The sequence below is a fragment of the Ornithodoros turicata genome, chromosome 3, assembly GCF_037126465.1.
Source record: "Ornithodoros turicata isolate Travis chromosome 3, ASM3712646v1, whole genome shotgun sequence".
NCBI classification, from domain to species: domain Eukaryota; kingdom Metazoa; phylum Arthropoda; class Arachnida; order Ixodida; family Argasidae; genus Ornithodoros; species Ornithodoros turicata.
The window spans coordinates 10,272,022-10,290,208 of NC_088203.1; the positions used below are offsets into that span (position 1 = coordinate 10,272,022).

The 18,187-nt window shown below is 46.1% G+C and overlaps 2 protein-coding genes across 3 annotated transcripts; both read right to left on the bottom strand.

Annotated features, from left to right (window-relative positions):
* Window positions 1-6,240: 6,240 nt before the first annotated feature.
* Window positions 6,241-11,703, bottom strand: LOC135389884 (gastrula zinc finger protein XlCGF8.2DB-like). Its single transcript, XM_064619917.1, has 3 exons — window positions 11,644-11,703; window positions 7,703-7,858; window positions 6,241-7,267 (listed from the first exon to the last, which is right to left on the bottom strand). The coding sequence occupies exons 1-3, from the start codon at window positions 11,662-11,664 to the stop codon at window positions 6,362-6,364; spliced, it is 1,083 nt and encodes a 360-aa protein (XP_064475987.1). The 5' UTR covers window positions 11,665-11,703; the 3' UTR covers window positions 6,241-6,361.
* Window positions 11,704-15,427: 3,724 nt separating this feature from the next.
* LOC135389885 (myb-related transcription factor, partner of profilin-like) lies at window positions 15,428-17,732 on the bottom strand. Of its 2 annotated transcripts, XM_064619919.1 has the most exons (4): window positions 17,502-17,732; window positions 17,076-17,337; window positions 16,797-16,965; window positions 15,429-16,704 (listed from the first exon to the last, which is right to left on the bottom strand). In XM_064619919.1, the coding sequence occupies exons 1-3, from the start codon at window positions 17,703-17,705 to the stop codon at window positions 16,835-16,837; spliced, it is 597 nt and encodes a 198-aa protein (XP_064475989.1). In that variant the 5' UTR covers window positions 17,706-17,732; the 3' UTR covers window positions 15,429-16,704; window positions 16,797-16,834. The 2 variants fall into 2 exon arrangements, with proteins under 2 accessions (XP_064475988.1, XP_064475989.1); XM_064619918.1 differs by having other exon boundaries at window positions 15,428-16,965.
* Window positions 17,733-18,187: the final 455 nt, after the last annotated feature.

The window sequence follows — 18,187 nt, forward strand, 5'->3', positions numbered from 1 at the left end:
GTAGTGAATTGCGCAGTAGTAGCACATGACTACCCCGCTTGATTAAAATTGCTACCCCAAAGTTGGCAGTAACTCGATCGGTGCGGGACAGATGACATTAGTGCACAAATACGCTTGGATTTAGTCAAGAACAAAAACAGCTGGCAATTACATGTCACACTGCTATAGTAAGACAGGAAAAAATGGTACCGGACCCAGCCGTTGAGTTTGAGAGTTTGAGTTTGATTAGCCGTTATTTTCTTTCTCCCGCACGTTCTTCTGAATACTATTAGTACATTCGTGCATACCGTGCATGAACAGTCTATGAACTAGTGCTGAAACAAGTTTTTTATTGTCACTCCCGTGTTCTTTTCTGTGTTTAAGGAGTAGCGAACCGGCTTCGCACCTGGCTGACCTTTCCTTGTAGTTATCATTATTCGTTTTTTTTTCAGTAAACATATACCCCCCGCCCCACTGGTATAACCTGCATACTTTTATTCGAGGCCTCCTCCTGACCACGCCTAGGATAGAGTAGATTACACAGACAAAAAGAACTCCGCCCAAAGCCGGAAAAGAGAATAACGTCAAGTGTAAGCGCTAACCGAAGGACATAAAGCTTTACACCAGTACCATGCTTAGGCTAGAGTAGGTTACACAGACAAAACGTTCACTGACCTAGGTCTAAGAACTCCGGCCAAAGCCGGAAAAGAGAATGACGTCAAGTGTAAGCGCCAACCGAAGCTATTACCCGAAGCCAGCTACCGATCGAGTTATTGCCGACTTTGGGGCAGGAATTTTAGTCAAGCGGGGCAGTCAGGTCCTACAACTGGGCAATTCAAAGCAAAAAAAAAAGCAAATAAAACACCGTATTCACAAAACATAATAACTATCTCTGTCTGAGGAGCATCATCTGTCACACCAAAGATGTGATTTTGTGCACAAGCAATGGCAAAACCATTCCATGCCTGCGGGACCTTTTTTTCCGCCCTTTGCCAGTGGGACCCTTTCTTCCGGGACCCTTTCTTCCGGGACCGTTTTTTCCGGGACTTCAAACTCGAGAGGTTATATATTTTCTGATGTCAATGAACAACGTGAAGAAGCTGCTGCATAATGTAAAAACCCCCAGACTAGGGAACACGGAGGGACAGACACAATACGCTACCCATTGTTTCATTGGCAACGTGAAGAAGTTGGGTATATGGGTACGGTTTCTCCTGAAAGTGAACTATTATTTAATCTGTGTTTCATAACACCTTTACAACATCAAATTCCGCTTCAGAACAGTTGTCAAAAAAGTGTTTTTTCTCCTTCCTTTCTTGAACTCTTTTTCAAAAAAGGATTTGAAAGATTCGTGGAATCGCGAACCTTCCTTGGCGTCGTAGTCGGATTCGGAAGATTCTGGATTTGTCCCTTCTATAGTTCGGTGTGTTTCCGTGAGTTCCGTAAGTTCTTTCCGTGAACTTTGGTGCAGGAAGTCGTCAGTGCGGTTGACATGCCGGTTTTCGGAATGTACCTTTCTTTCTCCCCGACATCCCATGAGTATTTGTCCTTGGGCTACGGCGAGCTTCCCCTAAGCGTGGGGACGGACCCCAGTTGGGACGGACCGGACGGACAATACGACGACACAGTACACGAAGATAGAGTGACTCTAACGAAGACCGGTGTTGCGTCCAGGGACTCGTCCCTGTTGTTCGGCTACGCCGACAGATCCTGCGTCAGAGGACTTTCTAATTTTGTCCTGCTACGCTGACAGCGACTTCCTGGCACTAGTGGCTTCGTCTTCGGGTTTGAAGAGCGGAAAAACGACACGACCAACGACGAACACTTCGGGTGTGAGCTCCGTGATATACGGGCGTGTAGATCGATAGTCTGCGTTTATAATGTTTGTCTAAATCCTGACTTTATGTATTAAATAAGTTGTACTCGAACGATGTTGACTATCAACTACGAGTTCATGTCAAATGAGTGTGTTCCTTTTTGTTCTTGCAGCACGGAACATTGTTTAATAGAACGGAAAGGCGCCATTCATTTCTTGCTGCTGATTCGTATTGCATTGTTTCCTGTATCTCCTGTATGTATTCCTGTGGTTTTCCAGCAATGGTTACACTTTTGTACAATTGTTCAATTATAGTTGTGGCTCTGGATAAGCGGAATTTACGCTGGCAGATCCACCAGAAAATAAAAATAAAACAAGCAAAATCAAGTGTTTTCAAGGGCTGTGGAAAGTTCCGCGCAGGGTTTTCCGCGCCATGAAAATGGCATTTTCATGTTCCGGGGTTTGAACGACCAGTGGGAACATGGATGGGGGTAACTCTACCAATAGTCCTGCTGGTTACCGTGGTACTGGGAGCATCCCAATGAGGACTATACTGAGTTCTGCTCGCATGTTTTCTGTGGTCCCAGAGCAAGAGGGTTAGCACACCCCTCCCTCTCCTGTGCCACCGTCGTCTCTTCCCTCCCTCTTTCACTCACCCATCTTCTCCCTCCCCTGGGTGCACCAAGCCACCACTTCAGAGCCCAGAGCCAGGCTGACCTCACCTTCGCCCTATATCACCCCAGAGTCATTAAATAGGGGTACACAGAGTACCGCATTCCTTTTCCGCGCCGGAGCCGCCGTTCGGTGTACGCGATTGGGCCGATCGTGTCACGTGGTTTCTCCTTCCAAGAACGCGTCGTCCATGTTGAGTCCCCTCCCCAAGACCTGCTTCCTCGGTTGCGAGCTGGCTCGCCTGCGCGCTGTTCTCCGGCGGAGGAGGGGCAAATTGGCGTCCCATTGCTAGGCGACGCAGCTTCGCCGGACACAAGATGGTGGCGCTCGCTCGCCGGCGTGGCTCAGTGTCGCTACTCTGCTACTCCATATCACCGCACTCCACTACCACTATAGTGGGGAAGCACGGAAATGTTTGAATACCGATTAGCAGAGTGCCAAACGGATGCCTCGAATCGACTTTGTGGCACTTTTGAGCGTTCTATAGTGACACTTTTCTTGAGCGATTTGTCACAGTGGATGGAACATGGTCATGGAACATCCATGGAACATGGAACATCCATGCATGGATAGGCTGTATTGAAATACGTTGTAATTAAATTTTGTATTTAAGTACTTGTATTTAAAAATGGTTGTATTGTAAAAATTTGTATTTAAATGCTCGAAAAATGTATTTATAATTATATTTAAATACGAATTTTCGGGTATTTATTGTTGTAAATACTTAGGTTTCTTCGTCTTCGGGTTTTATGATTTTTTCAAATTCGGGAGGGAAAAATAGGCTGCTATTTACTCACGAGAATTCGGAGAGGAATCAGGTGCTATGATCTGTGTTTGATATGTCACCGGGGAATTTTCCGGTGAAACAAAAGGCATTAGAACAAGCCACAGCTGTGACACTGGAACCAGGAACAGTGATCTTTATATTTCCGCTCGGAACTGGGATAGTGAATGACGGCGGTATTCAAACACTTGCCCGAGCTTCACAAAAGCTCGTCTTTCACTCCTGCAGGAGGGGATTATAAAAGGCGGACAAATAGGTTGTCACAAATAGCTCTCTTTGCTGATGTTATGGTTCACTTTTCCGACGTTTTACCGAGGATGACAAGTTGAAGGACCGCAGGGATTTCGGGTAGACATCGGGTTTTACCCGAATTCTTGAAAATTTGTTCGGGGGGCAATTATCGTGAAAAATCGGGTTTAACCGGAAAACGAAGAGCCCTATAAATACTTTATAAATACTCCTAAATACAGTACTATGCTGAGTCGTATGTTAAAGTTACCTTGCATGTGACCTTTCGGGAAGAAGCGTGAGTTTGGGGCGCAGTTATGCCGTGTTTGCGCATGCGACAAACTATTTTAGATGGCCAGTTTCTCACGGTTGCTGCGGACAACCGTCGCGACTACCCAATTACCTTGTTGTACAAAGCATCTTCGTCAAATTTAATACAAGCATTTGTTCATGGACACCTGTTGAGATGCTGTTCTCCTTTGCGAATCCGATGTACGGCCGAACAGAAGATGCCTCAAAGAGGCAGTCTTCGAGAAACTTAAATATTAAAATCGCAATGATAATCTAACAAATAAATGCTATTGTTCGTTGCTGACCTGTTGTTGTTATGGTCATCGTTATTTCTCTAATTCCAGATGACATTTTCCTCACAGTATTTATGGTAGTAGTTACGGTATTTAGAGACTGTATTTCTACTTTATAATTAAATACTCACGTTGAAAAGTATCTATGAAGAGTGTTTAAATACCCCCTTCAACAAAGTATTTTGTATTTATATTTCAATACTCAAAAATGTGTTTATGCCCATCACTATATGATACTGAGGCAAAACAACTGTCCATGAAATGGGGGCATTCGAGCTCTCCGAGAAGAAAGAAATTCAACTCAACGAGAAACGGGAAGGGCCATGGCCACGGTTTTCTGGGACAAAGAAGGTGTTTTGATGACTGAACCAGGAGGGTAAAGCAGCTAATGCAGCATACTACTTAGCTTGCTGTGAAGGACATGAAGAAAATAAATAAAAAAAAACGGTGGGGGAAGCTACGGAAAGACATTTTCCCTTTGCAAGATAATGCACCGGCACTCCAAGCAGGCAAGACGAAACGGCAGTTCTTAAGGACTCGTGATTTGAGCTGCATTGGACATGCGCTGTACTCGCCGAAGAAGGATGACCCTTATTACGTAGGATATTGCATTATATAATTGCATTTTATATATACATGTACATACATCTTTGCTCATTTTGGATTCGATCCACTTACATTACGTGATTTGAAACTTCCTTCCGGCAGTCGTCTGCTACGAAGAAGCGGTTGTACCGTTCCATAGGTGGGGAGTAACGCGTTACAAAGTAGTGCGTTACCGGTAACGCGTTACATTCGAGTAGTGAAATATGGTAACGCATTACATTTGGAAGAAAAGTAATGAGTAACGTAACGTCATTACATTTTGCTAACTAACGGGTAACGGCGTTATGCGTTACTGCGTGTTCGGGAACATTGCTTCATCGTCTAAACTTGAAAGCTTGATCGAGGACCGAACCTGCAGAATCCGGGAAAATCCCCGATTTTTTCTATTCATCTTCAACAATGACAAGAAGGTCACATTTGCACCCACGAAGAACGCAAAAGAAGGATTATTGACCTACCCTGGTTGAGGTCTGTCACCTTTGTTTACCACCTCTATTTTTCACTCCCTCTGGTATTTTTCGACGAATGGGGCGATAGCGACAGAAAAATAGCCTCTACCGTCTGATCAAGTAACAAAGTACCAAGGGATTGGCTGTTTGGATTTATACTATATGAGATAAAAGGTCACCGTCTCTATCAACCTTGACAAGGAGCACTCACTGGTCATTAGGCGTCCTCTCAGTCAAACGGCCGAAGCTCACAGATGAAAATTTTAAACATCAACTACTTCTGCGTTGCAATAAATCGTACATGTAAGTTGTGTTCATGCGTGACCTTTGTTTGTGCCCAACATTGCTTGTATTGATTTGCGGAATGCACTTATGTGACTCAACCAAAAATGGTACATATTAGAAGGACAACTTGTGAAGTAATGCAAAAGTAACGGCATTACTTACCAGAAGTAACGGCGTTAGTAACGCGTTACCTACTACCGCAACAGTAACGAATAACGTAACGCGTTACTTTTTGAAAAAAGTAGTGAGTAACGGTAGTGCACTTCAAAATAAAAGTAACTTCCCCACCTATGTACCGTTCCCCTAGCCAATCACTTCTGCCAGCAACCATTTCTGCAATTCTGAGCCTTCCCAGCATGCCTCTCTGCATGCAGATGACGTTTATAAAAGCGGGCGCAAAATCAGTCGTTTTGGTCTGTCACCAGTGATATCCGTTTCAATCCGAATCAACCGAGTTTCTCCAAAGTGGTGGCACCCAGTAAATAAGGGTAAGGGGGGGGGGGGGGCATATGCTTATTGAAAAGTGAAATCGAGGGAAAGAAAGTCAGTCTGCGAAGAGTTCTTGGCAGAAAAAGGAAAAGGAAAGATAAAAGGGGAAAGGGCAGCCACGCGGCACGCCGGTTTCCTATTCTAAAACAAACAGTTAACGAATAATTAAGAATAGAATAAAATTAAAAAAAGTCACGCGCTTTAGTCATATTTCTAGTCTTGCTGACATCACGTCACCACCGCAAATAGTGCCCATTTTTGCTCTGCCAGCTGCTCAAGACCCTGCTTCCAACTAGCTGTCCATATATCAAAACAGTCCCCAGTATTACAGCTCAGTCGCACACCATGAAACGTGCCACAATTTCATGTATTTTGATATAGGAAATTTCTTTGAAAACAAACACCCAATGGTTAGAAACACAGAAATCGAAGCCATAGAATCACGCACTTCTTCCCGTGAGAGGAACGTTCACTTGTGCTTGGCTCGCACGTGATTGGCCAGATTATGCTTCCACTTAAACGCTTCCCCGCAGAGCTCGCACTTAAAGGGCCGTTCCTCGCTGTGCGTCTTCATGTGATCCCCGACCTTATGCTTCCACTTGAATGCCTTCCCGCACACTTCACACTTGAACCTCTTTTCCTCCACGTGCACACGTATGTGACTTTGCAGGGCTGAGAGACTGCGAAACGCTTTCTGGCACACAGGGCACTTCCGATCCTTCATGCGCACGTGCATTCTCTCCATATGCGCGTTGTAATTCTCGAGGCTGTAAAAGTGCTTCCCACAGATGCAGCAAGTATCCGTCGGTTCGCCAGTATGACGGCGCATGTGTGACTCCAAGCTTTTGGGACATACTCGCGCACCACACACTTGACAATCTCTGTACTCGAGCTTGCGTTTGATGCCCAAGTGTACGTAATTAATATGCGTTCCCAGACGTTTTCCCGTGCAGTACCCTTTGCCGCACACATTGCAGATGTGCGTCTTCTCGCCGGTGTGGATAAAGTAATGGTACCTAAGATTGGATTTCCTTACCACCTTGAAGCACACCTCGCAACGTTCCTTCTCGACGATGCCATCATGTTTCCGTTTGTGTGCTTTTAGAGTGCCGGGGTGCAAGGTCGTGAAATTGCACAGTTCACATCGATAAACTTTGGCTAGAGACGTGTGAGCTCTCTTGAAGTGAATAATGAAGCCCTTGGATGTCTTGAAGCTAGACGGACACTTCGGGCAGATGAACTGGTGCACATTGGTGTGGGACGCGAAGTGACCCAGGAAGGAAGCTTTATTTGGCTTGACGACACCACATATGATGCACCGGATGGTTCCAGCAGCAGTGCGGCAGTTCTCGAAGAGGGCTGGGTGGGTTGGTGCCTGCGTGGATATTAGATACATATGTTGAGCGTACCCACTTGAAAAAAAAAAGAAAAAAGTAAAGCGATGTGTTCAGTTGTACTTCTTTCCCGCTGGCTGGCATTAGAGATGCCACTATAGGTCCATTTGTACTGTTTAGTATAACCATATGGATTGAGCTTGCTAACTATATGGGGCTAGTTGGTCTGAATTGACATGTTATTTGTAACGGGAGGACTGCCTAATTGGTAATAAATGGTTTTAGTTTAAGAGGTAGCTAAAGCATGACATGAAATGGGAAATTGTCCAATTGGACGAATTATTTTTTTTAACTGCATAGACCTTGAAAATGTACGTTTGGTTGTGGCATGAAAAGCTCCATGCATTCCGTCTGGCAACTGTTATTCAATGTAGGTCAAATTAGACTATGGTGTTCATATGAAAATATGGACGTACAGGATTATGTGACCGCATATGGTTCCGGAGCTCAGGCCAGCGTTGGTACGTCTGTCCACACACGACGCATTCGCTGGGAAATCCCGCTTTTTCAGTGTCTACGGCGGCGTCTCCAGAACCGCTGTTGGTGAATTTATCATCCGTCTTGCTCGTGTGCTGTAATGCATAAACACGAAGGTGGATTAAATATAAACGAGACTTTCATGTTATGTTTCTTTATTTGTGGTGAGAAATATACTGTGAACCCTCGTTAATATGACCCCCGATAATCTGGCATACGCGCTTTACGACCATACTCCTGGGGAACAATGCAGTGAAACCTCTGCAAATCCCGCCCCGTTAATATGACAATTCCGCATTATGACCAAAATTTTCGGGAACGACCATGGTCATAATAACGAGGGTTCACTGTATATGCCAAGTGTGCATTATTTTTCTACACATCCCCTTGATGTAGAAATGCGTTTATTTTCCCAGCGGGTCGGTAGCTTTTAGTGGTGGTGCTGGTGAAAGGGCTCGCAACTGTCGGCCTCACAAAGGCGGGCAACGTCAGGACTAACGCCCTGAGGAAATGTGCGTCCTGGGCCGACTTCTAAGGGTACTGTGCCGACATATCTTGGAAAGCGTCTGAGGTATATAGCCAGGAAAAAAACCCCAGACAGCACAGCCGGCACCGAAATTCTAACCCGCGGGTACCTCCCAATCTCGAAGTGACATGTCCAGCACGCCATGCAACCACTGAGCCACCCGAGATGGTGGGTCGGTAGCTTTTTTATCCCGTCTTCATAAGTGTGTTGTGTCAGGAGCCAGTTGTGCGCAACTCCTCCACTGCGTCGTCGTGGAATCTTTAGCCGTCCAGAGCTTCTTTGAGTGGCCCGAAGAGGTGAAGGTTACAGGGCAATAAGTCAGCGCCATAAGGAGGGTGCTCCAGTGGCACCTTGCCAGCGGACAGCCGAGTCTTCTTCTTCTTCCACCACTAGGAACAGTGGCCACCAGCCGAGTCTTGGCTTTGACAGGGGGTGCTTCATCTTTCTTTATCCGCTCCATGCTTGCTTGTTTCGATTCAGACGTGTAGTGGTGTACCGAAGTTTCATCGCAGGACGCATTTTAAAAACGAGTCCCTTTCTCGTGCAAACCTCGCTTATGGCCGCTCACACACGTGCAAACGTGCAAATTCATGTTCTGCAATAAAAAAAAAAAAAAAAGTGAGACTCATCGGGCAGTCACTTTACGGAGTCCTAGGTCCTTTGTGATTATGGATTGAGTGCTTCTATAGCTTATGTCTACCCAGCAAATTTCGGAAACCTTCAAACGTCTACCACCCTCTAGAAGATCGTGAATGGCTTGAATGTTCTGCTCCGTGAGGCTCGTTCGTGGGCGACGATTCATGGCTATGTCTTAATTAACTTTCAATAATTAACTTTTTAATTATGAATGCTACGAAGTTGTTCCAATGAGAACATCTGACCTCTTCGGTCACCAAATACCAAAGCCGTTTCTAGAACAAAAATCGTTCGATAGATCGTTCGATAGATCGAAAAAAAAATCGTGAAGGAACATCATTTCTTTCTGTATTTTATTTATTACACATCTCTAGAGTCGCGTCTTTCCGTTGCCCCCAACACGAGAGAATGAAAGAGCACACTAACACCTTTTGCGTCCGTGAAAAAAAAAAAAAAAAAAAGAGAGAGAGAGAGAGAGACGGAAAATGCAGCTCAAGATAAGGGCAGCTCTGATATAGAGCCACCCGATGCATTTGTTTTTGTTTTCTTTCCGCAAGTTAAAGCCAATCTTCGACGCATGAATCGGCACTGTGCTCTTTCACTCTCTCGCATCGGGGTCAACGAAAGACGTTTTTTCCAAGGTGCACAATGACCAAAATAAAGAAAAGAAGTGTTTCTTCACGAATTTTTTTTCATACGATATATCGAACTTGATTTTCTTTCCGTCGTCATCTCGTTTGATCTGCACAACACAGTTCGCGATGTGATGTGATAAACGTCACGCAATAAAACTACAAATGCATTACTGTAAAAACCTCGCAGATAGCAAAAACACAATCACTCATTCCGCTGCTCAATAAATTATATTTTTTATAACTAAGGGTCTACGTCGCGAGACAACTGAGTGCTCAATAAATGTCTACGTTGTATCAGATTTGAACAAGAGAAAAACAACGTGGACGCTAGGAAGCGAGGGGCCCCATGTTTTGAGGAACAGCGTGATGCCAGTATCGTCAAACGGTGTCAGTGAAGGTGATAGGAAAGAGCGGCTGCCCGAATTCGCGCAACTCTCGACGATAGTGCATTTTCGCTCATTTTTTAAGGGCACAGAAAAGTGTTACTGTTTCGATTCCTGCTGACTAGACTTCTCAGGGTTGTGCTCTCTAAATTTGGAATTGCGCGCTCAGCTTGTTTTCAGGAATTATGAAGATTAATTACAAAATAATTAAGGGCCGCACTAATTACATTGATAAGACACATGCCGTCCACAACTATTGCACTCGAGTACATTTGCTGCTTGGGCATCTCTCTTCCTTTTGTCTTTGATTCCAGCGCCTATTTGAGCAACACCTCCAGGATATGGAAAAGGCCTATATGTCAGGTAAAGGTATATAGGTCACACTGGAAGGCCTGCTGTTACTATTGTGGATGCTGCCATAAAGCAAATGAAAGAACGAACGAGAAGAAAGCTCGAAGCAGGTCGCGGGCATCCATATAGGTGACGTAAGCGTGCGTGCCCGACATTATTTAGGAAGTGTGGATTTTCCAATCACTTTTTTGTGCCGAACGTGACTCTGCTTTCACCTCTAGATGTTCTGAAAATAAGCAGTCTTCCGCTTGTTTATTTTCTTATTTTTATTTCTCTAAGGGAGGGAGTTGATAACCGACAAGCATTCTTGATGGTGCCGGGAAGAGACTAAGACGCAAAATTTGGAATTAAACATTCAAATGTCCTCTTGATAAGGCCAAGAACAAACTGAAGCGTACGATACAGTGATCATGGAGTAACAAGGTGCAAGTAACAAAGTGAGGTGCAGTTACTGAATTCGCTTTCTTAGCTTATAGAGCATAATTTCTTTTCAGCATAAGGTAGGATAGTTTCTGGGGTTTTCCTCAGACGCTGTCACACATACGCCGGCACATTTCTCTCAGAAGTCGCCCCAGGACACACATTGGTCATCGTCGGAGGCATCCCCATTCCCCACAGAGAGAACAAAAAATGGACCAGGGCTAGCCTTACAAGTGGCAATCACCCCGTTCCACACGCTACGAGCTGCAGCCCACAATTCTGAGCAGCGGCACAGCGAAGAAAAGTTTGGCAAAGCTTATCAGAGCTGATTCATCATTCTGCGCTGGGCGATTGCTGCTGATAGCCGGGCTCCGCGCGCGATATCTGATGTACAAATTCCCTTCCTCGTCTGCCCACGTCTCTTTCCATCTTCCTCCCTCCTCGCCGCATACTTTTCTTTCAAGTTGGCTTCCTTACACGTTCTTCTGCTATCAGGCTGTCCCTGAATTGTGGTCATGCGTAGCAATGTCCTCAAATATGTATCACGTGAAGACGGTTTAGACTTCATATGTTCATGCTGCTGTATTCGAATACTATCGTCATTAAAGGCGCGTTCACCATTCACTAGACTCGCAGCCTTCATCTCCCATATGCCCCCGCAGTCAACAACCCGCCCACAACCCCACTTGTTGGCAGTCCCATTTCGCCTAATGCCAGCCACCCTTCTCACCTTTTTAATCCTAAAAATCGCATTAGGCACAGATGTCGGTTGTATAGAACACAGGAAAATTCAGTGCAATACCAGCCTTGAGAATCGGGTATGGGGAATACAAATATTTACTCACGATGCAGAGAGATATACTATTCCTATTTCGCGGGTAATTTTTGCACTTCTGGCGTGTCCCTCTGCATGGAAGAAAAGGGCTTACCCGGGGGAGAGCTGTATTCATAGTCTTTTCGGCCCCTGAGCGACGCAGAAGAATCGCAATCCGCGGGCTCCACGAAGAGAAAGAACACATTCTCCTCCGCGCATTTTGAAACTTGCCATACCTGTTTGCTACGCACCCGGGGCAGTTCACGTTCCTCTCCTTTCGTTCGCCCTTCATTTCACATCCCTTTCTTCGTCCGGTTACAGATGGGCAAAATAGAGTCACTATAGGGCAAAAGAGGGCTTCTGTTTCCCAGTAAAAAAGAAAGAAGAAGAAGAAAAAAAGAAGATAAAAGGAAACAAGTGGACATGGGAAGATATTATGAAGACAGGAGGTCGGTCAGTGCGGTTTTGACGGTTGTGGTGGTGTGGTGGTGGTGGTGAAAGAACTCGCCGTTGTTGGCCTCACAGATGCGGGCACCGTCACGACTGACGCCCTGGGGAATGTGCGTCCTGGGCCGACTTCTCTACGGGGACTGTGCCGCCGACATACGTCTGAAAGCGTCTGAAGAACGCGCTGGAAAACCCCAGACAGCGCAGGCGGCACCGGGTTCGGTTTTGAGGGCGTGTTGACTATCAACTCCGAATTCACGTCAAATGAGTGTGTTCCTTTTTGGATTACTCGACGCTGTGATTACAAGTAACGCAATTACTAGTCGCGCAAGTCTGACATCCTCCCGTGAGAGGAACATTCACTTGCGCTTGGCTCGCACGTGATTGGCCAGATTATGCTTCCATTTACCGGGTATCCGCCCGAGCGACTTTTTCAGGCGAGATCTCGGCGAAGGCGCAAGGGCGACAGGAGCGGCGTCATACTTTCTTGGGTGCACGTGAGCAACGTCACGTCTTCTCGTGCATTCGTCTTCCGCCGACAGATTCTGTGCGCGCGCCGTCCAGAAATTGAACTCTGCTATCCTACTGTGGACTTCCCCCCATAGTGAACTTCTCCCCATAGCTGGCTCCTAGTCAACCACCATCTCGAATGATATCGTTATCGGCCCTGATTTGTTGAAAACGAGAGGCGTACGCCTTCGACTTCAGATGAAGATATCATTCGAGATGATGGTTCGCTAGAAGCATGCTATGCGGTGAAGTCCATTTCTGAGAGTGTATATGTTAAAGTGCACACAATAGGGCACAAGAAAGAAAGAATGCTATAGAGTCCACGTTGCCCTGTGTTGCCCATGTTCTCTGATTGACAGTTGCAAAGCCACGGTTGTTACAATCGCATCCCGGAGGTTTCAGCGCGTCAAAGAGAAGCAGGAAGAGTTCTTGTTCAAGCAATGGTTTCACACTGAACACAGCTACAGTATATTAGGACTGGAGATGTTCAACTACGACACTCCTGAGTTCCAACAATACAATAACGAGTTTGTAAACACCATTCATGACATAATCCGGTAAGGACAGCATTGTAGCAGTCACGTTCAGTATGGTCCGCCGAAAGCAAAAGGCAAGAGTGTATACGTCCGTCGCTCGGGGCTTGCGTCGGTTCGCAGACCTACTCATTGAAACGCAATAGTGCGGACAAGGCCTTTAGTGGTTCACGGCTATCGATTAACAAGACGAAGAGGACAACGTCCATCACAATTCACTATGCACAGTATCGCAACAGAAGTAGCGCAAAAAAAAAAAAAAAAAGCTTTAGCCCCGCCTTCTCGATTGTCGTAGAAGAGCTCAAGGAAGATATGAGGAAAGGAGGAAATGTTCCCGCCTCTTGATTTAGTACCTTTTTCTCCGCTTTAATCTTGCGATGCTGGCGGCTACACTCTTAAAAATGAACTTCACCGCATAGCACGCTCCTAGCCAACCATCATCTCGAATGATATCGTTATCTGCCCTGATTTGTTGAAAACGGGAGGCGTATGCCGTTTCTGTGACACTTATTCTGTTCATTATTGTCACAGAAAAGGTGTACGCCTTCCGTTTTCAACAAATCTGGGGGCTTAATCGCTTTCATCGCTCGTGAGCTAACGAGGGGCGGGGCTCGCGTTAACATGGACACGTGACACGTTTCACGTGACGCGTGACGCGCTTTTTTCGTTAACGGGACAAAGGGCGTAATCTCTGGCTCGCGTAACGACCAACGATGTCGTTTGCCTGCCGAATATGTTCACGTGCTGTCGAGCTTCATCTTCTACGTGGCTCATGATCTAACGAAGCGCGAGGGACTCGTGAACTTGGGCACGTGGTATATGACGCGCTCTTTTCGTTAACGTTACAGGGGCGTAATCTCTCGGTCCAATAACGATCGAACGTGATCGTTTGCTTTACGAGTGGGTCTACCCACTCGCTAGAATGTCAAACATCTTCGTTTGGAGATTCGCGGAAACGGAATTTCTGCGGAAACGAGCACGTATTGCTCCACGGCTGTGTAGAAAGTGATATCCTTTTTGTTTCGTCGTATTTACACCAGTGGTCTATGAGGGCTGTGAGATATTCTCAAGAAGCTGCAGATCATGACGAGAAAAAAGACGAAGAAGTGATAACGACAAGCCATAGACAAGCCATGCGAGCTATCCGAGCAAAATTAAACAAACCCATTGGTCGAAAACATTGTAGCCTCGTTGGCAGCTGTAGTTCGTTCAGGGCGGTGACATCACAACACGTAAGGGCTTGTAACGAGCACGATAGCCTCAACGACAGACCTAAACGAGGAGCAGAGATTGTGACCACAGCAGAGCGTCGATAAAGTTCCTCGTTTCGTTATTCCTAACGACTCGCTGACGTTGAAGCAGCCAAGGGAAGATGGCGGAAGGATTCTTCAGTTGGGCAATTACGCAAGCGGCGGACCGTGCCCCACGCACCCGAAGGCGTCAGGATGCCTTTCAATTGGACGAGACAGATTTCGTGAAGTTGTTCCGTCTGTCAAAAAACGCTGCACGCACCGTTTGTGAGGACCTCCGACCATATATCACACCGTCTACATGGAGACTGGATGCATTGCCCGTGGAAACAAAGGTACGTGAGCCGTAGTTTGGAATGGTGCAATTAACACATCAGAATGCAACGTAGCCCTGTTGCTAAGACTAACGGTGCGGAGGGTGTCTAGCCCGTGATAAGTTAGAAAACTTCTGTCAGTGCTATTTTGTGTTGATGGTCTTTCGCTGCAAAAGACCCAGTGATCCGGGTACCGACCTGCATCCCGTATTTTAATATAATTCAGGAATTACTCGACGATTACAGGTTACCATCCTTTTTCTGCAGGTGCTTTGCGCATTGCATTTCTACGGTTCCGGTAGTTATCAAACACCCGTTGGAAACCAGTTAGAAATTGGGCTTCCTCAAAGCACGTCCAGTCGCTGTATTCGGCAAGTGACCAACGCGATGCAGCAACCGGCGCTTGTTCAACGTTGGATTAAATTCCCCGTGGATGCTGCGACCATTTGGGGCATAAAAGACGACTTCTACGAAACGTACAGGTTTCCAGGTATCATTGGTGCAATTGATTGCACTCATGTACCTATCGTGGCCCCAGCTACAGAGGAGTTCCTGTATGTAAACCGAAAAGGTTACCACTCGATGAATGTCCAACTGGTACGTATGATGAGGCCATCCCCATATGCCCATGCACTTCTGTCGAGGGCTCGTTAGGCACCATGGTGTTTTGGTGTTTTATGGCACAAGAGCGACTAAGGCCAAATAGTTAGGCGCCATGTTCTTCTAACTATACCCATTGTCATTATAGTAGTGCTGTAAAGCCGAGATATAAACAAATCACAGATACTGCATTAGAAGCTTTAATAGTTATTTTTCTTTCAAACACCAAACCAGAAACAAATCCAAACTTTCTTTACTTGCACTGCTACCGCTGCAAGGATACCTGAAAGAGTAGTTGTAATACAAAATAACTACAACATATCTGATTATGAACTCTCATTCTACAGATTTGCACGTCCGAGCTTGAAATTTTGAACGTCAACGCCAAATATCCTGGGAGCACGCACGACTCCTTCATATGGAGGAATTCAGCTGTACGGGAGGCTCTTGCAAGCAATCGAATCCCGAGTTCGAATTCCTGGCTGATTGGTAATAGTGACTTCTTTACGCTGGGGCAAACGTGATACACTGTTTTCTTTATAGGAGACAGTGGGTACCCTCTCGAGCCATGGCTGTTGGTACCATACTCCGAATCCGAGACAGCACATGAGTCGTACAAGGAAAATTTCAACATACGGCACAAGAAAGCACGGGCTATAATTGAGCAGTGTAACGGCCTTCTCAAAAGCCGGTTTCGGTGCCTTCACAGGCACAGAGTGCTGCATTACGCACAGAGTGTGGTGGGACAAATTGTTAACGCATGTGCAATACTCCACAACATTTGTCTGAGTGAGGGATTAAGGTTAGAAGACGAAATTGAGGGGGACAGCGGAATGTTCGACACATTGACCAATCATAATGAAAGGGAGGAGGTTTCCCGTTCCGCAGGTGCAAGAGTTCGTGATCATGTCGCTAGACAGCTCACTGGAGAATAGATGGAGTAAAGGTATCCGGTACGCAGACCTTGCAACTGCATTAGTCATGCTACGGTGTTGTGATGAACACAGCCAAATTAAATGCTCCGAAATAAATGTGTATAGCATTTTTCGACCTTTCTATCATGAAGTGTTGATTGGTGAAGGTCAACAGCAAACCATTCTATACATTTTATGAGATAATTCAACAGCTAAACATTTTTCATGAGGGAAGTTCAACAACAAAGCATTCTGTATATATTTCGTTTCATTCTCCAGAAATGTTCTATAACATTCTGGTCAGGCTCATTACGGCAAAGATTTATTGTATTGCAAATTTATAGCCCGCTAGTTAGCAAGCCTGATAGTACGTGCATGTTGTACCTCCATACTTCAGGGGAAAGTTTTCATAAAGGCAATAAAATAAATGGTTACGGTGAGGAGGTCCTTGATTTCTCGGAGCTCTTCGGCTGCATCAGCCAACCTGTTGACTGCACCCACGAGTGCTGTCAGGGAGCCGCATATTTGTCGTAACTGTGCTTGCTGTTCCCTTTGCAGGCTGATAAAGCTTTGGCCGACCTCGTTTTGATACTGCTGCCTGAGAGCCCCTGTATGTGTGATTTACTGCATCAACACAGAGCAAATGCAAGCGCTACAAAACTTAAGACATAACAAACAATTGCATGTAAACTAATCTTACTGATCCTGCTTCTCCTCCGGTGCCTCGGCTCGCGTACCTCACTTTGCCCCTCCTGTGGCATATGCGGGGATGAAGGAGGGTTGTCCTGTTGACCACTGTCTGCTGCTGTCACTGAGGGGGACAATATCTCGGTCTCCTGTGATGTAGGGGGGGGAAACATTCCCTGCTCCTGTATCACAATACAATATTATTAAACAGGACATGAGAACATCTTCATTCGTAAAACAGATTCAATCTCATGAGAACAATGAAATACTAAAGTGTCTGCACGATACGTACCACCTGCTGTAGCCCCATCGTGTATTACTACGCGGCGTAGCTCAGCAGCTGAACCGGTAGCTTGGGTTTGTTCTTCAAGGCTTACGCCCAGTTCAGCCGTCGTGTCCACCCCAACGATGGAGACTTCTCCCAGGAGACCAACTAACACTTCCTCTGCAGGGGTAAACTGCTCTTTGGGGGGAGGCCCACCCCCTGTCCTACTCCTGGATGATCGTATCCTGGCTGCCTTGGCCTTGACATTTGACTTCCAATCCTGCCATGCCTATGTCCAGAAACGAGTATGCACTGTATTTCCAGTTGTGCAACCATTCATGTAACTTCTGTCTCATTACGCACTTATTATTTTGTCCGTCGCATAAGTCGGCATCCAGGCACAAAGAAAACGCCTAGTTGTTGCCTACCAGAGAGGAAAGTACCAGTACTCACCTTTCGCCACCTCTCCACCGTCTTCACAGCACCCCCCGCAGAGTTCAGGCGCTCCACTAATTGCCCCCAATCCCTCTCACGCTGTTGTGCAGTATACGCGGGAGAAAATGTGCCTCGCAGGAGGTTTTCGTGCTCCTGCATATACTGCACCATTATTTCGTATTGCTCGGCTGTTGTCCGAGCAGAGCGACGGGACGATGACATGATGCTTGCACGTTATTTCCACGTTGTTCGAGGAATGGCGGCCTCCTACTTCTTCTTCTTCGTCATCTCAAAATGCCGCCGTGAGCCACTAGCCCATACATTAGGCACAGTTTCACCAACGCTGGTTAACTCTGAACCAAGTTCAGAGGTTGCTAAAACTTGAAGTTAACACTCAGCTGTTTTACAAACGATACTTGGTGACACGTTGAATGTTTTACTAAATCCCTTTAGCGAAACGACTAGCGAGCCAAGTAATGGGGCAGTAGGAAGAAGAAGATGAATACACAAGACGGAAGTTCCATCAGGCTATATGAACAAATAATACAACCCTATTGGTCGGAAAATGCAGTCTCGCTCGCAGCCTGCTGTTCGCTCAGGGCGGTGACATCACAGCACGTGACCGCTCGCTACGTGCACAATAGCCACAAAGAAGAAGTTTAACGAGGAGCAGAGATTGTGACCACAGCAAATCGTCGATAAAG